Here is a 23,101-nt window from a genome sequence, read left to right as displayed (position 1 = left end):
GGAAGATATTGATGAAGAAGGGGATGAGGATGAAGGTGAAGAAGATGAAGATGATGATGAGGGGGAGGAAGGAGAGGTAAAAAGATTTGGTTAAATCCAAAAAGAAAATCTTCAAAGAATTCACCATGTTACTTTGGAGATTATTTATATTGTATAGTGGAACTGACTCAACAAATTGTGGGAAGACTTGTAGAAAAGATAGGCTGTTTTGTCCAAGGTTGAAAATTTTGATAAGCTCATTGTATCAGTGATTCAATTAGTTCTGCTTTTGTGGTTAGCACTTATAACTGTTCAATTATGTCATTCCCTAGCCAGTACTTAATGAAAGGGCTGTGGACAGTGCAGCTGCTCAAATTCTGCGAAATCTCCCAAATAACAAAAATATGCATGTTTTGGACAAACTATAAAATTCTTACAATCATATTGGGATAGAGTGAGTTTTGGTTTGTATTACTTGGTCTGAAAGATGTCTGATTTGGTTACTTCTGAAAAGTTAATTTGTCTGAAACACAACTGGGTCTTTTAATCAAGAATCAGATTGGGATGCAGGTTGGGGAGCTCCCTGGTGGTCCAGTGGTTAGGACTCGGGTGCTTTCCCTGCTGAGTCCCAGCTCCTTTCCCTGGTCGGGGAACTAAAATCTGTAAGCTGCGTTGCCCTGGGGAAAAAAAAAAGAATTGATGAAGACTGGTGTATAGTTTGTTTGTTTTTGTTTTTGTTTTTTTTTTTTGGCGGTGTGTGGGCCTCTTACTGTTGTGGCCTCTCCCATTGCGGAGCACAGGCTCAGCGGCCATGGCTCACGGGCCCAGCCACTCTGTGGCATGTGGGTGTGGCATGTGGGATCTTCCCAGACTGGGGCTCCCCTGCATCGGCAGGTGGACTCTCAACCACTGTGCCACCAGGGAAGCCCTGATGTATAGTTTGACCTTCGTATCTGTGGGTTCCCATTCTTCAGATTCAACCAACAGATTTTTTTCTTTTAATTCCAGAAAGTTCCAAAAAGCAGAATTTGAATTTGCCAATTGCTGGCGACTATTTACATTGTATTCACAACTATTTACATTGTATTGGTTATTATAAGTAATCTGAGACAATTTTAAAAGTATATGGGAGGGTGTGGGTAGGTTGCATGCAAGTACTGTGCTATTTTATTTAAGGGACTTGAGCATCCTGAGGATTTTTTAAAATTTTTAAAAATTTATATGTCTTTATCTATTTATTGGCCATGCTGAGCGGCATGCGGGATCTGAGTTCCCCTGCTGGAGATCAAACCTGTACTCCCTACAGTGGGCATGGAGTCTTAACCACTGGACTGCCAGGGAAGTCGTCCCCCCACCCCAAGGATTTTTGTATGTGGAGAGGGTTCTGAACCATCCTTCACACATACCAAGGGACCACGGTAGAGGTTCCTAAAATTAATTTCCCTTGGCATGTCATGTTCTGTGGAGTCCGTCATGGTCCATATGAATATTGGGGACTGGCCTTAGAATTAACCCTAAAGATTAACTGCCTGCTTTTTTTTCTTACAGGAAGATGAAGGAGAAGATGACTAATGGAACACTGATGGATTCCAACCTTCCTTTTTTAATTTTCTCCAGTCCCTGGGAGCAAGTTGCAGTCTTTTTTTTTTTTTTTTCTCCTTCTCCTCTTGTGCTCAGTTGCCCTGTTTTTGAGGTCTCTTTTCTCCTTTATACCATGGCTCACAACTTATTTTGGGGGGAAATACCTTGAGCAGAATTCAGTGGGAAAAGAATCTCTACCCTTTTCTGTTCCAAATTCATTTTTATCCCTTCCTGTCTCAACAAAAACTTTATGGAATCAACACCATCATGCTCTGTGGGAAAAAAGAAAAACCTTCTGCTCCCTTAGCTCTGCTGGAAGCTGGAGGGTGCTAGGCCCCTGTGTAGTAGTGCATAGAATTCTAGCTTTTTTCCTCCTTTCTCTGTATATTGGGCTCAGAGATTACACTGTGTCTCTATGTGAATATGGACAGTTAGCATTTACCAACATGTATCTGTCTACTTTCTCTTGTTTAAAAAAAGAAAAAAAAAAACTTAAAAAAATGGGGTTATAGAAGGTCAGCAAAGGGTGGGTTTGAGATGTTTGGGTGGGTTAAGTGGGCATTTTGACAACATGGCTTCTCCTTTGGCATGTTTAATTGTGATGTTTAACGGACATCCTTGCAGTTTAAGATGACACTTTTAAAATAAAATTCTCTCCTAATGATGACTTGAGCCCTGCCACTCGATGGGAGAATCAGCAGAACCTGTAGGATCTTATTTGCAATTGACATTCTCTATTGTAATTTTGTTCCTGTTTATTTTTAAATTTTTCTTTTTGTTTCACTGGAAAGGAAAGATGATGCTCAGTTTTAAACGTTACAAGTGTACAAGTTGCTTTGTTACAATAAAACTAAATGTGTACACAAAGGATTTGATGCTTTTCTCTCAGAACAGATATACTTAATATGACTTTGCAAGTTTGACTTGTATAATGTTACTGTCAAACTTTGTCACCTTAACTTCGTATTTTTTGATATGCACTTTGCAGGATGACCTCAGGGCTATGTTGATTGAGTAAAGGGATTTGAATCAATGTATTAATGTCTCCATAGCTGGGAACCCATATGGGTACAATTTGACATCAGTTTCTGAAATTTTTCACATCATTTGGGATATCAGATTGCTGAAAGCTCAGTTCTGAATATGTTGTACCCTTGATTTGTATCTCAAATTGCCATTTCAAAATATGGGCTTTTATTTACCTGGATATAATAGTGCCTGCCACCACCATCCGACAGACCTGGTGCTCTACTGCCGAGTTCATACACAGGACGATTGTTGGCATGTCTTCGCCGGCACTGTAAAATGTGGCCGAGAAGACAGGCTTTCAGAGTAAGAAGTCCGTATTGGTGGTAAGAAACTCAGGTTAGGAGTACTTTTGTCTCAAAGTACCAGCTCTTTTATCATATAGCTCTCAAATGAGACCTGTCTGTGTGAATCTGGGGGAGATGATGGACTCTGCTCTGTCTGCTAAATGCCATTGTGTATAAATCACATTTTGAGAAGCTACCTAATGCATAAGCTTTTTAATGCTGTAAAGTATAGTAGCTAAAGTTAAATGCCACTTAGCTTTTTCAGAGATGAATTAATGGACCGTCTGGTCAAATTCAAAGCTTTTTGATGTATAAAAACTTTATAAATGGAACTATTCCATCAGTAGGCAAAGTGTAACGAAAACCTGTCTAGATGGATAGTATGTAATTTCTGCACAGGTCTCTGTAGCAAATACATCACTGTATACTGGTCAGGAATCTTGCTCCAATAAAGGAACATAAAGATTTTTTTGGCTGGGGTCATTCTCCTTGTTTTACAGAGAAATGTTGGTACTTGCTTTTGAATTTAGATGATGAGCTAGTTTTTGCTTTGTTTTTGTTTTTTGGTCTTGTTATTTCCGTTCGTAGTGACTGGGAAATGGGGAGAGCTGTGCTTCAGATCATAGGTACGTCTGTGTGGAAAGGTATGTTTGGAAGTCATGGACAAATTACTGTTACTTGGAATGTTATAGATTCGTGAGGGGATTCCTGTATTTTGATTTTGAAGTCAGCATTTAAGGGACTTTTCACTACGGAAGAAAAACAAGTCACTTGAAGTAATACTCATGAAGTAAGCCTGTGATTTTTGTTTCACAGAGTGACAGCTTACCAAAACTGGTTTTTAATGTGCTGGTGAGGTCATGGCACTGTTAGGTTATTTAATCAAACTACAATGTTTATTTTGGGGAATGTGGTCAAAAGATAGGAGCCCCTAAAGGTAATTTCTTCCCAGTTATTGAGACAACCCTTTAGCTTCCGCTGTGGCCGTAAATCTGAAGGAGTGCTAGGCTGTGAGAAGGCAGAAGGGGCAAACTTAGTGTACTGGAAGATGGCTACAAAGTAGTGTGCTTTGTTTGCAACTGCAAGAGTTCTTGGGCTGGCCCTTAGGCAAGTATGTTTTGGGAAGTGCCAGGTGAATGGCTCAAAGCGCCTTTGGTACAAGGACATCTAAAAAGGAAGGAGCAAATAGTGGCTGTTTAGCTCATTTCTCTTGGGACATCCTCTTCCAAAGCTGTGCCATACTCTGCTTACAAGGGGAACTTCACTGCATGAATTGGGGCAGAGAGGACAGTAGCTTGTAATGTGTCTTTACATTTAATTTAAAAACTTGTACGGAATGCTCTGCAATCGAGGTTGCCTCTCCAGTGATGTACTGATATTTTTAAGACTTTAGTCTGTGCTCTCTGACCTCCATGAGAGGCCCTTACTATTTCAACCAATGCTGGCTCTAAAATGTAGAGTTTAAATGTCTGTGGAGTACCTCAGTGTCTTGTTGGGCTGACAGATTGGCTTGGCATCTGCCCTGCTTCACCTGTGTTAGCTGTTTGGGTGCCGAAAAGTAGGAGTCTTTTACTTGATGGATTCTTGGGAGTTTGGGGGCTTAGAGGGCTGTATAATTGTGTTTGTGTATTAATTTGGTAATCTTTATCATTACTGCTTTATAACAACCGGTTTCATGGTTTCACTTGGTCCCATAAACACAAATTTGTTTTTTTTGCCTTTTTTGTTATATTTTGCTTATAAACCCTTTCTGGCTATGGTCAGAATGGGATTCTATTGCAAAAAACGAAGACTTGGAGGATTTCATTTAATGAAGACTTACAAGTTTTATTTTTAATGGGCCTGAGGGGACAGGGACTGCAGTTTTGTGATGAGAACAAGAACAGGGAGGACTTTTAAAGTGGAGGGTATGTTACAACTTGATTAGTTAGTAACGTTGCATACTCAGATACTACCCAAGGGAGGCAAATCTAAATGTAGATGGATTGATGTCTGCAGTACCAGGAAGGAAAAAAAAAGTATAGAAAGGGGTAAATGTTTCTTTATGTAGCCTGCTGGGACAGTTCCTTTCAGGTTGATGTTACACAACTTTAACAGCTCGTTAGCCAGAGTTCGTTTGGGCTATTCACTACCCGCTGGGTGTTAAATGTGAACTTCAATTTTCCTAAGAATTACAATTTTATGAAGCACCATCACCATCAGACATGTAAGATGCAGCTATCTTGTCAGACTCATCCATCAGCCCAGGGCTATAGGTTTGTCCAGCCTGGGGTTCATTAGGAAAGGTGGATGTGTTCTATTTCTGAACCCCTTTCCCTCAGTGGCCACTGAGACAGTGAAACACTTCACAGCAAACTTAAAAATCATTGTTCTTCCACATAATTCAGCTTTCTGGCTGGAGGATTGGATAAATGAGCCTCAAGATGGGAACTAGATACCCTCCTGAAAGGCAGAGCTTTGCTCGTTTGATGTTTTTTTTCTGAAACCCATGACCTACAGTCAGAAGCTGGTAGTCTTTTTACCTCCCAGTTATTTGTTAACATTCAGCTTAGGGCACTTCGATAACCCCCACTTAAAGGAGCTTACCATGTGCCTGGCCAGCTTGCTTACTAGCTGTTAAATGTCTAGCCTTCAATAATTCTGATTAGTATATATGTAAAAGTGTTGCACTTGGCTCTGATTATGAAGTCGGCATGTCCCCCAGTGAACCAAGTCTCCTTAGCCTATGTTCATGTCACTTGGTTGATTTTCCCATTGCAGGACAATCCCAGGATTGCCCATGTTTTGCCGATTTCACTTTCCAGTCCACTGTGAAGGAGGTGATAGAGCAAAGTGGAACTGACATGGTTTCCTCCTATAAAAGCACTGGAGGGCACCTCTTCCAAGTCAGCAAATAAGCCACCTTCAGTATTTGAGCCTTACTCACTTCCGGCCCCTTGGACAAGGCTCCTTCCAGTAAAGTCCTGGCACAAAGTGCTGGTGAGCATTGGATAACAGGAATTGCCTAAACAACTCTAGACTAGGCAGTAAAGAACCAGGGTCCCCTACGTACCTAAGCCATTGCAAGAACCGCCTAGTGCAGGCTAGTTTCCTGAAATGGTGGCTTTTTCTCAAGGTTTAAATGTGTATTCTGTTTAGATGAGCCCTTTAGGGCAAAGGCTGAGCAGCTCTGGATGAACCAGAAAGCTCCAGTCTAGTCAAGTGATGGGGCGGGGGTCCTGAGGGATTTTGGATTCGTTTGTAATTTGGTGTAATTTGGGTAAGGCTTTATTGTTTCCCCACGCATACATTCTTACAGTGATTACAGACAGGGCCAAGCCTCCTTGGGGGGCGACAGGTATGGGATTAGCCCATTTTACACCAATGACATGGGAGAGGAAGAGTGACTCCGGGCGGGAGCCAGGTCGCGGCGGGGTTCCGAGGAAGAGGCTGACCCGGCCCAGAGAGGACAGACCACACAGGCATTGCCCCGCGGCCGGCAGGCGGCGCTGTCCCCACCCGGGCCCGCCCCTCTGGGCGCGCGACCCGGCAGCTGGAGAACTCCGGCCCGGGAAATGTCCTTTTCTGCCCTTGTATCGCGGGGCGGGGGTCAGTGTCTCAAGGAGCGGGAACCGCGGCCTCAGATGAGGGGCGCTGGGCTCCAAATCCCTCGGAACATCGGATCCGGGGGAGGCGCCGGGGCCTCTGGGTCAGGAGCCGGGCTCGATCCCTCGCGGCCGAGAGGCGGCGCTGATCCCAGGTCCCGCGAGGGCCAGCGGACCTCGGGAGGGGGCGCCCGATCCCGCGACTCCGGCGCCGCTTCCCGGGAAGTTTCAAGTTTGAAAGCCCTGGCGGAGGGGCCCGGGCTTCCGGAACCGGAGTGGTCGAGAGGAGGGGCCGAGCTGCCCGAGCGGCGCCATGGAAGAGGGGGCGCCGCAGCAGGTGAACGGCGCCCGGAGGGGACGGGCCTCGGGCGCGGGCCGGGGGGTAGGGGGAGGCTCATTCACCGCCCCGGGCTCCGGCCGCGTCCCCAGTCCCTCCCCGTGTCCCTTCCCAGCCCTTGCCCTGCGCCCCCCTACACCTTCGCAGGGCAGACCTGAGCATTGGGGGTAAGTCGTTCCTGCCTCCTGGAAACGTCCCCAAATCACCTCCAAGTGAATCAGAGCCTCCAGTCAGGCCTAACCATGAGCACGTCTGGGTCCGCAGTCAGGGCCACCAGGGTGGGCCCCAAAGTTTCCTAAAATCTGTTCTTCCAGGTGACACTCTAAGGCCGATGTGCATCCGCTGCGAAAGCAAAGGGGGGCCGTGCAGGCACCTAGGGACGGGTCCTGGGAGGGGAGAAGAATGTGTGCGGCAGGCGGAGGGTGCCACTCCCACGCGGTCGTGGGGTCCTTCCCAGAGCACACAGGCAGGCGGCGAGTGGGGACCCCAGAGGAAGGGGCCTACCCAATTCCCGGGGGAACCCTCGGGTACACAGGGTTCCAGACCAAATGGCGAGGGGGCGGGGTTCTTGCCGGAGTTGGCAATAGGTTCGCGTGGGACCGAGGCTGTGTGTCTTATTGGGGTGTGTGGGGAGAGGTGGGATACTAGCCCAGAGCAAATGGGTGTGGGGACGTTTGTGTACAAGATAGCGCCCCAGCCGCGGAGCCGAAAGGGAGAGGTGTGTGCGCACTTGGCAGGATTCCAGCCCAGAGCAGGCAGGACCATGGGCTCTGGTCAAGGGTGAAGTGTTGTCCACAAGACTCCTAGAGTGCCCCCACCCCTTGGGCAACTTTCAGGGCTGCGTCTGTGCCCTCCCTCCCCCTTCCTCCGGAGGTCCCTCTGCCTGTTCCAGCCGTGGCTTGTACATATTTTCCGATTTCCTGTTAACCTCCGCCCAGCAGCGGCAGCTGGGTGACTCAGGACCCCGGTGCCGGGCCCCCAGCTCCGTGGGATCTTTGTTTGCTCAGGCCTTTGGCTCTGGCCCTCTGGCCTAGGGCCCTCAAAGGATTTCCTGAGCCCCGCCCCTGCCCTCTGACAGACGGGCCAGAGGGCCAGCGGAGGCCTGGGGTGGGGGTCCCCAAGGCTCCACTGGGCTCAGGAGATGGAGAGCCGAGAGGTAAGGTGAGGGCTCTGAGGCAGTCCTGGGTTGGGGGCATCATGGGTTACCCTGGGCTGAGGTCAGCAGCAGCACCCGTTGGTTTGAAATGGCCTCTGGGAAGGAGCTTTTCCTCTTTCTTGCTCTCGCTTGGGATGAAGCAGTGAGAGAGCCTTCTAATTCCTCCCAGGAGCTGAGCTGGGAGTGGGCCCCGGAGACCTCCTCAACCCCTCTGTGCCTCTGCTTTGCCAGCTGGGGTGTCGGAAGATCAGGGGAACAGCCCTAGCTTCCACTCAGGCCACAGGCTTCCCTGTCTGCGTGACCTTGGTGGTGGCAGGGGGGCCCTTCTCAGTGCCAAGCCTCTTTTCTGGTCCCCAGACCTTAGCCTGGATCCCAGACTGAGAGCAGCCCGATGTAAGCATGACCGGCAGGGAGAGGCTGGGGCCCAAGAGATGACGGTGCATCTCCTTCCCTGTGTTGTGGCCTTGGGCAAATTACTTAACCTCTCTGTGTCTCAGTTTCCTCATCTATAAAATGGGGATAATAACTACACCTACCTCATGGGGTTGCTGTCAGGATCAACAAGTTAATGTCTGCACAGTTCTTAGAACAGAACACCATGTAAACATCAACAATTTTTTCCCCCTTACTCTTCTCTCTGATGGCACAGGACAGGAGCATGGGCTGGATAAATAGCCTTGGGGTTTCCATCTGGCTTAGGGATGCTAGCTCTAAGCTCATAGATGCTTCCCAAACCATGTGTGTCAGTCCTGGGTGCTGACTGCGCCTGCCTCCCTTCCCCTCCGCCTGTGATGAGCTGAGGCCGTGGAGGTGGGGACTGAGGGGACTAAGGCCTCTGCCTTTCCAGCCTGGGGCGGGCCAGTGGCCCCCAGGGGATGAGAAAGAGGCGATCCGCCGGGCCATCCAGAAGGAGCTGAAAATCAAGGAGGGTGTGGAGAACCTGCGGCGGGTAGCCACCGACCGCCGCCACCTGGGCCACGTGCAGCAGCTGCTGCGGTCCTCCAACCGCCGCCTGGAGCAGCTGCACGGGGAGCTGCGGGAGCTGCATGCCCGCATCCTGCTGCCTGGCCCCGGGCCTGGCCCGGCTGGTGAGTGAGGAATCTGAGCAGGCCCCTCGGGACAGCAGGCGGCAGGCTGACCCAGCTCCTTGGCCTCGGCCCTGGCCCTGACCTCTCTCAGAGCCTCCTCTTGTAGCCCCGCCCGGGAGGGGCGGGGAGGAGAGAGCTAGGCCATGAGGGGCTCTCGGCTCTGGGGGAGGGGTTCATGAGCCCCACGCTCTTTGCACACAGAACCTGCGGCCTCAGGACCTCGTCCGCTGGCAGAGCAGCCAGGGGCCCGACACCTGGAGGCTCTACAGAGGCAGCTGCAGGTAGAGCTGAAGGTCAAGCAGGGAGCCGAGAATATGACCCACACGTATGCCAGTGGCACTCCCAAGGTAAGGCCCCTGGGATCTGAGGGGAAGAGATTTGGCTCTCTGATTATTAGAGAAGATGGTGATCCAGACCCTATTCTTTTTTTTTTTTTTTTTGAATTTTTGAATTTTTTTTATACAGCAGTTTCTTATTAGTTATCTATTTTATACATACTAGTGTATATATGTCAATCCCAATCTCCCACTTCATCCCACTACCAGCCCCTATTCTGATAGGGAAATGCAACCCGGCCATTGACCCTGTAAGAGAGACAGTCTCACCCTTAGTCTGACGGGGGAGGCAGAACCCCAAATCTCAGCTTGGTGGGAAAGGCATGGCTCGAACCCCTTGTCTAACAGAGAAGGCAAAACACGTCTAATGGGGAATCTCAGCCCAACTCCCAACCCGTCCCAACCCCCAGCATGATGTGGAGGCTCGCCCTGATCTAATAAGGGAGGCTTGACCTTAGCGCTCCCTTGTCTAGTCTGATGGGGGAGGTCTGCTCCAGACCTAGTCTAAAAAGGGAGGCTTGGCTGTAGTATCTGGCCTACCGAGAGAGGCTTAGCTTCAATTCTGGACAGATGGGGGAGGCTTGCTCCAGTCCCTGGTCTGACCAGGGAGGTTCTGGCCTGGTCCTGGCCTCAGGGGGCATATGTTACAACCCCACAGGAGAGGAAGCTTCTGGCAGCCGCCCAGCAGATGCTACAGGACAGCCAGCTGAAGGTGGCCCTGCTACGAATGAAGATCAGCAGCCTGGAGGCCAGCGGGTCCCCTGAGCCAGGTGAGGCCTTGAGAAGTGTGGATGGGCAGAGCGGAGCCGGGCATGGGCCTGAGGGCTGACCCCCTCCTCCCAGGACCGGAGCTGCTGGTGGAGGAGCTGCGGCACCGGCTACGCATCGAGGCTGCTGTGGCCGAGGGCGCCAAGAACGTGGTGAAGCTGCTCGGTAGCCGGCGAACGCAGGACCGCAAGGTGCTAGCCGAGGTCAGATCATGGTCCCCACCCACTGCTGCTCCTCTCTGAGTGGTACCACCCTCTGCAGTGGCGGGAGACACTGCTGGACTGGCTGTGAGGGGTGGCAATGAGGAAACAGGAGGCACATTCTTGTCTAGACCTCAGCCAGGGTGTCTCCAGGTGGCCTGAGCCGCTGCCCCCACCGTTACCCCATGGCCCTGTATCCCTTCTGCAGGCTCAGGCCCAGCTCCAGGAGTCCTCCCAGAAACTGGACCTCCTGCGGCTGGCCTTGGAGCAGCTGCTGGAGGGACTGCCTCCTGCACACCCTCTGCGTGGCAGAGTGGCCCGGGAGCTGCGGACTGCTGTGTCTGGGAACCCCCAGCCTTCAGGAACACTCGTGAAGCCCACCGCCATGACAGGTACCCGGGAGTCCCTCCTACTTCAGAGCTCTCCTTCCCTTCCAGGGAGGAGGCTGAAACACAGTGGGGAAGAATCTTGGAGACTTCCAATCCTGGCCTCACCATCCCCTAGCTGTGTGACCTTGTGCAACTGACATCCCCTCTCCAGACCCCGGTTTTTCACTCTGTCAAATGGGGGTGATAACAGCACCTATTTCATAGGGTTGCTGCGAAAATTCAGTGAGTTGTTGCGTGTGAAGTGCTCAGCACCGTGCAGGCACAGAGATCGCTCAGTCGGTGAAGCTATTATTTAAGTGAGGAACCATGAGAGTGCTCAAAGTGCCAGTGTTAGGGAGCTCATAGCCCTGGAGGCCTTGATACCCAGTTCCGGGCAGTTTGGGCTGTTGGAAAGTTCTTCTTTATCCCAAGCTGGATCTGCCTCCAAATAATCTAACAGTGTCAACTCTGGAAGCCCTGAACTTCCCACCTGGGACATGGTGCCAACTAGAGAGCCCAGCCCCTGCCAACACAGAGCTGATGCAGGGTAGACGGGCCCCATCCCACTGTGAGCAGAGCTGAGAAGGGGAAGTACAGCAGCTGGATGGGCCCCCTCACCTGGCCCCTGGGGAATCAAGGAATGCTTCCTGGAGGGGGTGGTGTCTGAGCTTGGCCTCGAATGGCTTATGTGAGTTAGCCAAGTAGACAAGTTGGGGAAGGTGGGGGTAAGGCCTTGTTAAATGGCCTAAAATTCAGGTACTTGGGGCCACCCCACATCCTGTCTTCTGGCTGAATGCCCGTATTCCTCCAATCGTTCTTCCACCCTGGCACTGCCTTGTTTTATGAGGTCTCTCAGAGTGTAAACCCCAGGCCCAGACTCCCTAAATGGTGCTCTTAGGCCCAGTGTATGTCCTCAAGGGCGGCCAGAGTCCCACTGCTTCCTCTGCCCTTTGAGGGACACGTCTCTAATGACCCTAAAATGAATCTGCTTGGTTGGCAAAACACGCTTGTGCCCATTGCAGGAGGTAGGGCTGAGCTGGCGCTGCTTTCCGCTGTGCAGATGGGGAGACAGGCCCGGGGAAGCGGTGGGACAGGTCCGCCAGCCAGGCCTCCTGCTCTTCCCTGGGCTCTCATCCCTGCCGTGGCGCTGTTCCTAGGCCCTGAGCCCTGAGCAGTGTGTCGCCACGCGCTGCGGTCCCGTGCAACCCGGCTGAGGTCTGAGTCTCACTCCTCTGCCTGTGTGTCCCTGCTTCTTCCAACACGTAGAGAGTGTGCAGGAGGGGAGGACCAGTTGGCCGGCCCCAAGAGTGGCAGGTGGCTGCCGAGGCCTAATGTGGGCAAGGTCTGTGTTTAGCTATACCTCCAGGAGAAGGTAGCATTCCTGGGGTCCCAGGGGTCCATTGGAGGACGGCACCTGATAACGGCCCCCCACCATGCTCCCTGGCAGGGACGCTGCAGGTCCACCTCCTGGGCTGTGAGCAGCTGCTGACAGCTGTGCCTGGACGTTCCCCCGTGGCCGCGCTGGCCGGGACCCCCTCCCAGGGCTGGCTTTGGAGCAGGGCCAAGCAGCAGCGTGGTGGAGGCGAGCTGGCCAGTGAGTAGGGGGCACGGGAAGCTGGGGAACAGCGAGGGACCCCCGCTCCCGGCCTGCCCTGAGCCCTGGCTCTGGCCCCACAGGTGAGGTGTTGGCCGTGCTGAAGGTGGACAATCGCATTGTGGGCCAGACGGCCTGGGGGCCTGTGGCCAAGCAGTCCTGGGACCAGACCTTTGTCGTCCCCCTGGAGCGGGTGAGGCTGCCTTGTGTGGACAGGGGTGACCGTGGGCCGTGGGGTGGAAGGCCGGCCAGGTAGTGGCTCGTGCCACGCTCCACCCCTCAACCTGGCCTCCCCACTGCAGGCCCGAGAGCTGGAGATTGGGGTGCACTGGCGGGACTGGCGGCAGCTGTGTGGCGTGGCCTTCCTGAGGCTGGAGGACTTCCTGGACAATGCCTGTCACCAGCTCTCCCTCAGCCTGGTGCCGCAGGGGCTGCTCTTTGTCCAGGTGCCCACTGGCCCCTGCCCTCTGACCTCGTGGGCCCTGGCTCCGTTAGAGCAAAGAAGGGCCTTTGAGCCTGTGCTCTGCACCCACACGTAGGAGTGGAAATTGAGGCCCAGAGGGAGGAGATCTAGAGGAGGGAAGGATTCCCAGCCCCTCTCTGAGGACTTCGTGGGAGCCTAGCGGCCTGCATCCTTGTCCTGTCTGCCCTGCCGCGTGTGTGACCCTGGACCACCTCTCTTCTCCGGGCCTCGGTTTCCCCTCTGGTCCCAATGAGGATGTTGGATCCATCTCTCTGAGTCCTTCTGGCTCTTGTGTCTGTTGACATGAGCTCAGGCTGGGAGCCTGGAGGCTGAGGAGGTGCCCGTGGCAGGTGGGGTGGGAGGGGACTGGTCTTCAGCCCTGCCCCCTGCCCCCGCAGGTGACCTTCTGTGACCCTGTCATTGAGAGAAGGCCCCGGCTGCAGAGGCAGAAGCGCATTTTCTCAAAACGCAGAGGTGTGGAGTGGAGAAGGCTGGCTAGTAGGGAGCAGGGCTGGGACCCTTAGGAGACCCCGGGACTGAGCCCCCTTTTTCCCCAGGTCAGGACTTCCTGAGGGCTTCCCAGATGAACCTCAGCATGGCGGCCTGGGGGCGCTTGGTCATGAGCCTACTGCCCCCCTGCAGCTCTCCAAGCACCATCAGCCCCCCGAAAGGGTGCTCCCAGACCCCAGCCACACCCCGGGGGGCCGCCGACCCTGCCTCACCCAGGTGAGGAGCCTCGCCCCAGGCTGTCTGCTTCTCTGTGGAGTCACCTCACTCCAGATGCAGACAGTGCCTGTCCCCGTTGCTCGCCCTCTGACCCGTCTCTCTGTCTCACGCGGCTGTGGGTCCACCCCCGCCCCCGCATTCCATCCGCCTGTGCCCGGTCGTGTGTCTGCTTCTTCCCCACAGTAATTTCCCGCCCAAGAAGACCCCCTTGCGAGAAGAGATCCAATCCCCACCCAAGCCACCGCGCCTCTACCTGCCCCAGGAGCCGACCCCCGAGGAGATGCCGGTGAGCGGCGGCAGGGCTGGTCATGCTGGTGGCTGTCTGGGTGGGGACGGCAGGGCTGGAGGGAAGAAGGAGAGGAAGCCCCCTCTGCCCTGAGCCCCTCTGCCCTCACAGAGCACCAAACGCCCCCACATGGAGCCCAGGACTCGACTCGAGCCATCTCTGCCAGCCTCAGCCACCAGGTACCCCTGGCAGGCTCACCTTGGCGTTTGAGAGAGACATCTGTCCACTCACTTGGGTGTTTGCATGTCAGGCGTTCTCACATCGCCCCGAGCTCTTGGCTTGCTCTCAGGTTCTCACTTGCGGAGCCCACGTTACTGAGCTCCACCTGCATGCCAGACCCCAGGAAATGGCAGTCCTAGGAGCTCCCACCCGGCCTCTCCAGCCCCTGCCCCTCTTGCCTCACAGGTGGGGACAGCCCAGGACCAGGCGTGGAGGGAGGGTTTGGAGTGGCCCTTGGCGGAGCCCCAGCCCTTGTCCCAGGGGCTTCCTGTACCCTCTCTCTTGCAGGAAACCCCCCCGGCTTCAGGACTTCCGCTGCTTGGCCGTGCTGGGCCGGGGCCACTTCGGGAAGGTAGTGGGCTCATGAGGTGCAGTGGAGGGGGGTGGGCAGGCCCCGACACACGCTAGCTAGGGGGACTCTGGGGTCTGTGGGGCAGTGGGTGGGGGAAGTAGACTCCTGTACTGCCCACCTGGAGCCCAGTCTCTCTCTGGTCCCCAGGTCCTCCTGGTCCAGTTCAAGGGGACAGGTCAATACTATGCCATCAAAGCGCTGAAGAAGCAAGAGGTGCTGAGCCGGGACGAGATAGAGAGGTGTGTGCTGAGGCCAGGGGGTTCCCGGCATCCGGGCACGTGGAGGGTACCCAGGATGGCAGGCCTGGGCTGGTGGCCCCGGAAGGCAGCTGAATGCTACTGGGGCTTGTAAGAGGTGACCCTGTGGGGCCAGCCAGGCCTGGGCTCTCTTGTTAGCAACTGCAGTTGTTAACTGTGTGCCCTTGGGCAGGTCCCCTCGTTTATGCACCTCAGTTTCCTCATCTGTGAAATGGGAACAGGGTGGTTGTACAGGTTCAAGACCTATGTAAGGGACTTCCCTGGTGGTCCAGTGGTTAAGACTCTGCGCTTCCACTGCAGGGGGTGCTGGTTCCATCCCTGGTCGGGGAACTGAGATCCCGCATGCCACACAGCGTGGCCAAAAAAAAAGACCTGTGTGAGCTCCGGATACACGTGAACCATCACTCTAGCTGCCTCTGGCACTTTGACTTAAGAGCCAGTGACCCAGGGGTGTTGTGTGGGTGACAGGGCGTAGTCAGGGGAGGTTTTCATTCCCTTTTGGGTTCCCTCCTTCCCTCTAAAACCCACACCCTCCTCTTGCAGCCTGTACTGCGAGAAGCGAATCCTGGAGGCTGTGGGCCGCATGGGGCACCCCTTCCTACTCTCCCTCCTTGCCTGCTTCCACACCTCCAGCCACGCCTGCTTCGTGACTGAGTTTGTGCCCGGTGGCGACCTCATGATGCAGATCCACGAGGACGTCTTCCCTGAGCCCCAGGCCCGGTGGGTTCCCACCTCTCCTGTACGCCTCTTCCAGCAAGCCTTCCCTGCTTCCCTGTACCTGGCGACGCCTTCATCCTGCTTCCTCCAGGGTGCCCATCAGCAGAAGAGCATGGAGTCAGGGAGGCCTTGGTTCAAATCCTGGTTGTCAACCCTCATAGCGTTTGTGACCTCAGACCTCAGTTTATATAGCTGTGAATTGGGCTAATGATAACTATTTCATAGGCTTGTTGCATGGATGAACATAACATTTAGAAATTGCTGAGCACAGGGACTGGTGAGCAGTAAGTAACCAACAGCTGGTGGTGTTATTTCTTGCCCAGCAGAGTGGGCTCTGGAGCCCGGATTCACATATCTGCTCAGCCACTAGCTGTGCGACCCTGGGTGTGTCATTTACTGGGAGTCTGAGATCCTCGTTTGAAAAATAGGCGTGACGGGTGTCCACAGCAGGCTGCTGGGAGGATGCCAGGGTCGGCGTGAGGATACTCGGTGTCATCCCTGGCACAATCTCAGAGCCCAGGAAGGGCAGGCTGTTATCTGGAGGAGCTCCACCCCTGCTACACATGAGGCTCCTCCCAGTCTCTCACCCCCACATGACTCTGGCAGGGATATCTGGGGTCCCCAGGCCATGGCCATCCTGGTGCCTCCCTGCCCTGTCCCCCACAGTCCTGGGCCTGAACTACCCCCTGCCCCAACCCTCCAGGTTCTATCTGGCCTGTGTGGTCCTGGGGCTGCAGTTCTTACATGAGCAGAAGATCATTTACAGGTAACTTGCCCCCGAGATGCTGGGGGAGTGGGCGAGGGGGCAGATGCTACCCTCCTCCTGGGCTGCTCTAGGGTGGGGCCGCTGTTCCCTGGGCCTCAGCGCTTCTTAGCCCCTTTGATCTGCCCCGCCTTTGCCCTCAGAGACCTTAAGTTGGATAATCTTCTGCTGGATGCCCAGGGTTTCCTGAAGATCGCAGACTTTGGGCTCTGTAAGGAAGGTGGGTGCCTCCTGTCCAGGATCCCGTCTTTCAGTCGTGCTCACTCAGTCCAGGCCAGCAGGGTGGTGGGCAAGTGGCAGCTCCCAGGAAATCTGCCTCCCAGCCCTCATTCCAGGGACTAGCTGGACACATTGGCTCGTCCTTCCCAGCCCTAAAAGCTCTAAAAGAGCCCCTTGCCCTTGGCCAGAGGGAGCTCCTGGGCCGGGAGAGGGCACTGGGTTCTGCTTTCTGCGTGACCCTGGCACACGAGCTTGTCTGAGACTCAGATTCCTCATCAATCAAGTGGCATAAAAACCGTTCCCACCTCCGAGGGTGTGGGGCAGGGCTCGGCACAGGTTCAGACATGGGGTCATAAGGAGGGTGGGTGCTTGATTCTTACAGCGAGAGGTTCTTGTGGGTAACACACCACGCTGGCATCAGTGTGGATGTCGGTTTGCAGGGATTGGCTTTGGGGACCGGACGAGCACCTTCTGTGGCACCCCGGAGTTCCTGGCCCCTGAGGTGCTGACCCAGGAGGCCTATACGCGGGCTGTGGACTGGTGGGGGCTGGGCGTGCTGCTCTACGAGATGCTGGTGGGCGAGGTGAGCGCTGGACGGGGTGCTGGTGGGGCCTCCAGGTCGGGTGGGGGTGGGGGGGGCCCACGTACCCTGCTGAGCCCCATCCCTGCAGTGCCCGTTTCCAGGGGACACCGAGGAGGAGGTGTTTGACTGCATCGTCAATGCAGAAGCCCCATACCCGCGCTTTCTGTCGGTGCAAGGGCTTGAGCTCATTCAGAAGGTAATCGCGGGGACTTCCCCGGTGGTCCAGTGGTTAAGACTCTGCACTTCCACTGCAGGGGGCGCGGGTTCAATCCCTGGTCGGGGAAACTAAAATCCCGCAAGCTGCGTGGCGCGTCCCCCAAAAAACAAAACAAAACAAACTCTTTAGGAAAAAAAAAAAAAAAAAAGAAGGTAATCACCGCAGGGTCCAGGGCTGGGCCGACAGCTGCTCGTGGCTCAGGGATCCCTACCCGAGAGGCTGGAGAGGGGGAGGCGGGCAGGGCCTGGGGCCCGAACACCCTGAATGAGCACCTGTCCTGTCCCCCAGCTCCTCCAGAAGTGCCCCGAGAAGCGCCTGGGGGCAGGGGAGCGGGATGCTGAGGAGATCAAGACACAGCCTTTCTTCAGGGTGAGTGGCCAGGGCCGCAGTGGTCCAAGAGCCTGGCACAGTGGGAGGCATCGAGGGCCCGCGGGGCTGCCGCTCCCGTGGTCTGAGGCACCTCTACCCTTGCCCCCAGACCACCGACTGGCAGGCCCTGCTCGCCCGAGCCGTCCGGCCCCCATTTGTGCCCACCCTCTGCGGCCCCACAGACCTGCGCTACTTCGAGGGCGAGTTCACGGGGCTGCCGCCTGCCCTGACGCCGCCTGATGCCCGCAGCCCCCTCACGGCCCGCCAACAGGCTGCCTTCCGGGACTTCGACTTTGTGTCCCAGCGATTCCTGGAGCCCTGAGGGCCTCCCGGGCTCTCTACCCCCTGCCCCCCCGACGGTTGGAGCCTCTGCTTGCCCGCCTTTCTGCCCGCCTGGGCGCCCCGGTATTGATGAGCCCTTGGGACTCAAGGTGGCGGCCACGGGCTGCTGTCGTGGGCTTTGCTCAGTCACCGGGCAAAGTGCTGCCTCCCCTCCCTTCTCCCGACCACCTCTCCCCTGCCCGTTGCAAGACCTGGACCCGAAAGGGAGGCACAGCGAGGAGCAGTTTGGTTTGTTTTTTTGAATACTTGACTTGCTTTATGGATTATTAAATTTATAAAACTGTGCACTGGAGGCAGCCTGGCTTGGGGTGGGGAGGGTGGAAGTCTCCACAACCCAGGTCCTTGGTGCCCAAGCTCCCCATGGGTCCTCTTCCTCCTCTTCTGCCTTTGAGGCAGGGTTCTGTCCTTCAGCTCCACCCTGAGGCCTGGGAGGAGTGGGCAGCAGTGAGGAGGTCCAGGCCCTTGGAGCGCTGATGCCCCCGGGTGCAGCCCCTCTGGTTTTCAGGCACAAGACGGTGGCCCGGCCTCTAGCAACCCTAAACATCCTGGCTGCTGCCTTCCTCGTCCTCAGCCCAGAGGGTCTCCCAGGACCCCGAGGGCCATCCACAGAAGAAGTGGGCCAGGTTGCGGGTCAGGCCGCGGTCGAAGGGGTTGCCGGGGCGCTGGCGGAGGTAGGCGATACGGTGTGAGGAGATGAACTCCCAGGTGGTGGTGTTGCTGGCCACCAGGTAGAGGTGCGAGGCCAAGAGCAGGCTGGCCACCAGGGAGAAGAGCGACAGCAGCAGGAAGGTGGCAAACAGGAGCCCACTGGACCGCAGCCAGAGCCCCCAAGGCCGGAAGAAGCGGAGGCCAGACCTGCAGGGAAGGAGGGGGACAGGGACCCAGAGCTGGCGGATATGTGGTTGGCAGTTTTGCTCCAGGGACCCCAGGTGGGCCGGCCATTTGGGAGAGGGTCCGAGGCCCCTGAAGAGGGAGCCTGGCTCTCTCCACACCTGGTGGGTGCCTGCTGCCTGCCCCCCACCCACCACCCGGGGCGCTGGGGGAACCCACCATGCCAGGTACAGGCCCCACAGAAGCACCACCAGCTGCAGCGCCAGGTAGGCCACGAACACTGGGTGATTGCGCTCCCCCACGCAGTTCTCCATCCAGGGACAGTGGTGGTCATATCGGCGGACACAACGACGGCACTCACGGCAGTGACGCGCCCGCAGGGGTTGCTGTGGGCACACAGGGAATCAGGCCTCAACACTGGCTCCCTTCTGGACCCAACAATGTGGGCGGGAGGTCAGGGCTGGCATCTGGGAGGCCTTCCTGGAGGAGGGATGAGGCCAAGGAGCCTCAATCTTGCCCGACCCTCCCACGGAGGTCCCTGCATCACCCACCAGCACCATGCAGTATCTGCAGCGCCGAAGGGGGATGGCCTGAGGAACCATGGCTGTCTGCTCTTCCTTGGCCTCCTCCTGAAAATGGGGGGACACAGTATGAGATGGGGTTCCCTTGGGAGGCAGAGGGCACTGGTGGGTAGCTCCCTTGGGGGCCAGCTTAACTCTGGGTGTGCACGTTTGGGGATCCATCCCCTGTGTAATGGAGGTGGTAGAGTGGGGGCAGAGTGCCCTGGACGGCGAGGCTGTGTGACCTTTGCCAGTTACTTCCCCTCTCTGGGTCTTGGCAATTTCCTCATTGTAGGATGGGGCTCTAGGTCTGGCAAGACGATTCCCTGGGATTCCCTAGGAAAGCCCTCAGCACAGGGTCTAGCATGAGATTGTTACTGGGGCCTTGAGTTCCCTGTTGTGGGGGAGGAGATGTTTGGGAGCCCTGGTTACCTGGGGCTGGGGCAGGACATTCACGTATCCCGGGTCCATGAGTGACACAGCCAGGTAAAGCAGCAGGGAGCCCAGTACCAAGAGCAGGAAGGTGAGGGGCACGAGCAGCTCCCCCTGCTCTTCCCACTGCCGCAGCGCTGGAGAGGCCAGAGGGGGAGAGTGAGGCTGCGGCGACAGAATAGGAGGGTGCAGGTGAGGGGTGCAGCTGGAGGGGGGAAGTGTGTCCCTGGCTGAGGGAAGGCCTGGAGTTGGAGTTTGATGAATGGTCAGGTGTGGCCACTGCATAGGGTGCAGGAGGGAGAAGTTCACGTTCAGCAAAAAAAAAAAAGCAGCAGTTCATCTACACTCTCTCTGGAGCGCAATAGAGAACCATGGAAGGTTATAGGGTCAGGTATGTTTCTGAAAGCCCTCTTACTGCTAGAGAAAAGATGGATCAGAGGGGAGGCTTATCTGGGACATGGAGCGGAGCGTGTCTGGACAAGGGCAGTGGCAGGAAGGGTGGAGAAGAGGGGATGGACAGCAGGGTAAGGAGGCTGATGGGGCCAGACTTGGCTGGATGTGGGGGAGAGGGAGGAGGGGTCTGGCTCTGAGATGCGGAGAAGCTGGCCAGGTCCAAGATGCCCAAGAGACAGAGGAGGGCAGGGTCGGCAGGCTGGCTGGGATGCTGCAGAGGGACAACAGGGGAGCCCAGGCAAGGAAGGGTCCAGCCCATGGAGGTGACTGAAGGATTTTGGGAGGCGGGGGGCTGAAGAGCGAGGGGCAGGAGACGGCCAGACAGCCGAGTGTGGCCAACTCTGGTGCCCCTTGACTGTAAAAGGGAGCGGAGAAGGAAAGGGGGTTGCACTGAGGGGGGGTTCTTTCTGATGGGGAGACTGAGCAGGTTTTTAGGCTAAGGGGCAGAGGCAGTGGAGGAGACTTGAGGTCTTGGGAGGAAAGTGAGAACGCCCCCGGTCCGGGGTTTTATGCTGGAGCAAGGAGGGATGATGAGTGGGGGCTGTGATGGTGGTAGTGAGGGAGGGTGAAAACTTGTGCTGGAGGTGGCCACAGAGGTGGCCTGTGGTGGGTAAAGAGGAGGAAGGGTGGAAGGGGGTTGATGGGATGAATGAATGCTACGAGGGCGAGAATCAAGGATGAGGACGTGAGGGACAGGCTGCTCCCCTATGCGGTGTTCTCTTGCCTGAGGCTGGGGAGCCTGGACTTGGGCAGCTAGTGGCCACAGGGCTGGGCGGGACGCCAGTCCTTCATCTAGTTGATCCTCGGAATCTTGGGAGTCAATTCCTGGGAAGGGTCGGGCGGGTCCCAGGATCAGGGGAGAAGGGGGCTCGAGTCGGTCGTCGGATCTGGGGCACCGGGTGGGTCCTGGGACAGACAGGGTATCTGGCAGGGATCAGGAAGATTCTGGAATTAATTAGAGATCAACTGGGTATTAGGCAGAAAGCAGGTGGCTCTTGGAATGAGAGATGGGGAGGGGGCCTCAGGATGTGGAGGAGATTGGGTGAATCCCAGGATCTCTTGGGCTTCGGCAAGGGACTCAGTGAGACCCAAACATCTAGGGAATCATGCGGGATCGGGGGGGTCCAGGGTCGCGCGGGGTCCGGCTCACCGGTATCATGCAGGAAGAGCACCAGCGTGATCCCCCAGGTCAGGACGGTGTGCCCGGTCCGCACCAGGACCCCAGGCCTGAGCAGCGCCCACGGCGCCATCGCCTCTGCCCGGGGCCCCACCCGGAAGAAGCGCTCAGAGGGGCGGGCCCTCCGAGGGAGAGGACCCACCGCCACCCGGGGATTGGAGGAGACAGGCTGTGGGCGGGGCCGACTTGGGTGACGGAGACTGCCTATTGGACGATAGCTGCGGCCGAGTAGGCCCTCGAGCCCACAGGTGCCTGAAGAGGCTGAGGGCGGGGCCGGCGCGCGCGCAGCCGGTAACTCCCCCAACCCCACACCCCACCAGCCAGGTAACTTTCGAAAGCCGGGGAGCCGTCGGGAGCCTCGACCCAGCCCCACTGGGGTTCCACCACCAGCCCCAGGGCCACAGCCTAACGCATGCGTACAGCTTCCTGGACGCTTCAAAGATCCAGGTGTTGTGACTTCAGGTTGCAGAATTGTGCGCGGTTCGGAGATGTGACGCCTGAGGCCTCGAGAGGGGCAGGACTCGCCCAAGGTTGCGCCGTGGTGATACCCTTACCTCCTATTCATTTTCAGATATTGCAGATGGGATGAGAGCAGAGTGGAGGTACGTGGTGCAGATTCTGGCTATGAGGGGCCCAACTTGGGTCAGAGTCAGAAATCCCAGCACTGCCTCTTCCTACCTGTATGAGTTTGGGCAAGTTACTGAACCACTGCGAGCTCTGTTTTCTGTCTGTGTAATGGAGATGATAATAGTACCCCCCTGCTGAGGTGGTTGGAGGACTTAATAATGGAAATAAGAGTGTCTAGCACAGGACTGTCTTGTCTCCCCGGCTCTAAGCCAGCACCTACACCCTTCAGCCTTGCCCAACCCAGGGCTTCAGGCCAGGGAGGTCCCAGTGCAGCTTTGGTTTGTATAGAGGTGACTGGGTATTTTAAAGGGAGAATGAGGGAGTTGAGATGGGGAAGGGTAGGGGCTTGAAGAGACTCAGAGCAGTGAAAAATTACAAACAGTGGGTCAGGGTAAATGCTGATTAGGCCAGCTGTGTCTGCTATCTGGCAATAATTGAAGTTCAGCTTCTATCCTCCCACAGAGACTGGGAGACAGAGGCCTGATCCTTCCTGATGATTACATTTTAAAGGGATGGCTATCAGGTCCTTGAGAAAGACACTCCTGAGTTGTAGGAGGTACAAATACACCTCAGAGGGACAGAGAAAGCATTCACAATTGTAAGCCCTTTTTAGTAAATGCTCTAAGAAAGGGTGGTCAGGGTGTTGGTTAAAAACAGTAAATTCTTTTGGCAGCCTGGAGCTTTCTCAGGCAGGCACTTTAAGGGGGGGCTAGGGTCATCCTAGGGATGTGACCTTGAGCTGTTAGAAGCTATGTTAGTGTTTAAGTCTTTTAATGTCAGAGGTGGGAGTGAACGAAATCACTTGCGCTGAAGTCTGTAGTTGTTTGTGTTTTTTTGCGGTATGCGGGCCTCTCACTGTTGTGGCCTCTCCCGTTGCAGAGCACAGGCTCCGGATGCGCAGGCTCAGCGGCCATGGCTCACGGGCCCAGCCGCTCCGCGGCATGTGGGATCCTCCCGGACCGGGGCACGAACCCATGTCCCCTGCATCGGCAGGCGGACTCTCAACCACTGCGCCACCAGGGAAGCCCTGAAGTCTGTAGTTTTTATAGGCCAAGGTTGTGGCCTAGTGGAGAAGAGGGCCTGGAGCCTGGCTACAGTTTGGCCTAGGAGAGGGCCTTTGTCACTGGGCACTGGGGACACACCACCTGGCATGTTTGGGAATGGTTCCACTTGATCTGGGACCAGCACCTAGACTGTTCTTTGGG

The 23,101-nt window shown here is 55.6% G+C and overlaps 2 protein-coding genes across 14 annotated transcripts; one reads left to right on the top strand and one right to left on the bottom strand.

The window, feature by feature from the left end:
• Positions 1–6,116: 6,116 nt before the first annotated feature.
• Positions 6,117–18,101, top strand: PKN3 (protein kinase N3). Of its 9 annotated transcripts, none has more exons than XM_027104642.1 (22): positions 6,138–6,794; positions 8,798–9,038; positions 9,240–9,385; positions 10,032–10,143; positions 10,217–10,344; positions 10,550–10,733; positions 12,157–12,303; positions 12,387–12,496; positions 12,606–12,749; positions 13,165–13,240; positions 13,324–13,492; positions 13,676–13,778; positions 13,890–13,957; positions 14,286–14,349; positions 14,497–14,588; positions 15,150–15,326; positions 16,027–16,089; positions 16,230–16,306; positions 16,746–16,888; positions 16,977–17,084; positions 17,394–17,427; positions 17,581–18,101. In XM_027104642.1, exons 1-22 carry the CDS (start codon positions 6,771–6,773, stop codon positions 17,712–17,714), a joined length of 2,544 nt encoding a protein of 847 aa, XP_026960443.1. In that variant the 5' UTR covers positions 6,138–6,770; the 3' UTR covers positions 17,715–18,101. The 9 variants fall into 9 exon arrangements, 7 of the variants coding, with proteins under 7 accessions (XP_026960438.1, XP_026960436.1, XP_026960439.1 ...); XM_027104640.1 differs by having other exon boundaries at positions 6,375–6,794; positions 17,394–17,474; positions 17,584–18,101; XM_027104638.1 differs by having other exon boundaries at positions 6,137–6,794; positions 13,409–13,492; positions 13,890–14,349; positions 17,394–17,474; positions 17,584–18,101.
• Positions 18,043–21,375, bottom strand: ZDHHC12 (zDHHC palmitoyltransferase 12). 5 transcript variants are annotated; one of them, XM_027104644.1, is made up of 5 exons: positions 21,243–21,371; positions 19,640–19,776; positions 19,199–19,276; positions 18,867–19,033; positions 18,043–18,671 (listed from the first exon to the last, which is right to left on the bottom strand). In XM_027104644.1, exons 1-5 carry the CDS (start codon positions 21,340–21,342, stop codon positions 18,353–18,355), a joined length of 801 nt encoding a protein of 266 aa, XP_026960445.1. In that variant the 5' UTR covers positions 21,343–21,371; the 3' UTR covers positions 18,043–18,352. The 5 variants fall into 5 exon arrangements, with proteins under 5 accessions (XP_026960445.1, XP_026960448.1, XP_026960447.1 ...); XM_027104647.1 differs by having other exon boundaries at positions 18,084–18,650; positions 18,868–19,033; positions 21,243–21,375; XM_027104646.1 differs by having other exon boundaries at positions 18,086–18,671; positions 18,845–19,033; positions 21,243–21,373.
• Between the last annotated feature and the right edge of the window lie 1,726 nt (positions 21,376–23,101).

This window comes from Aethalodelphis obliquidens, unplaced genomic scaffold, assembly GCF_003676395.1.
Source record: "Aethalodelphis obliquidens isolate GAN/ISIS:26980383/991018 unplaced genomic scaffold, ASM367639v1 scaffold7, whole genome shotgun sequence".
NCBI lineage: Eukaryota > Metazoa > Chordata > Mammalia > Artiodactyla > Delphinidae > Aethalodelphis > Aethalodelphis obliquidens.
Note: the sequence above shows the minus strand (reverse complement) of the source record. Positions and strands in the feature narration are given on the sequence as shown.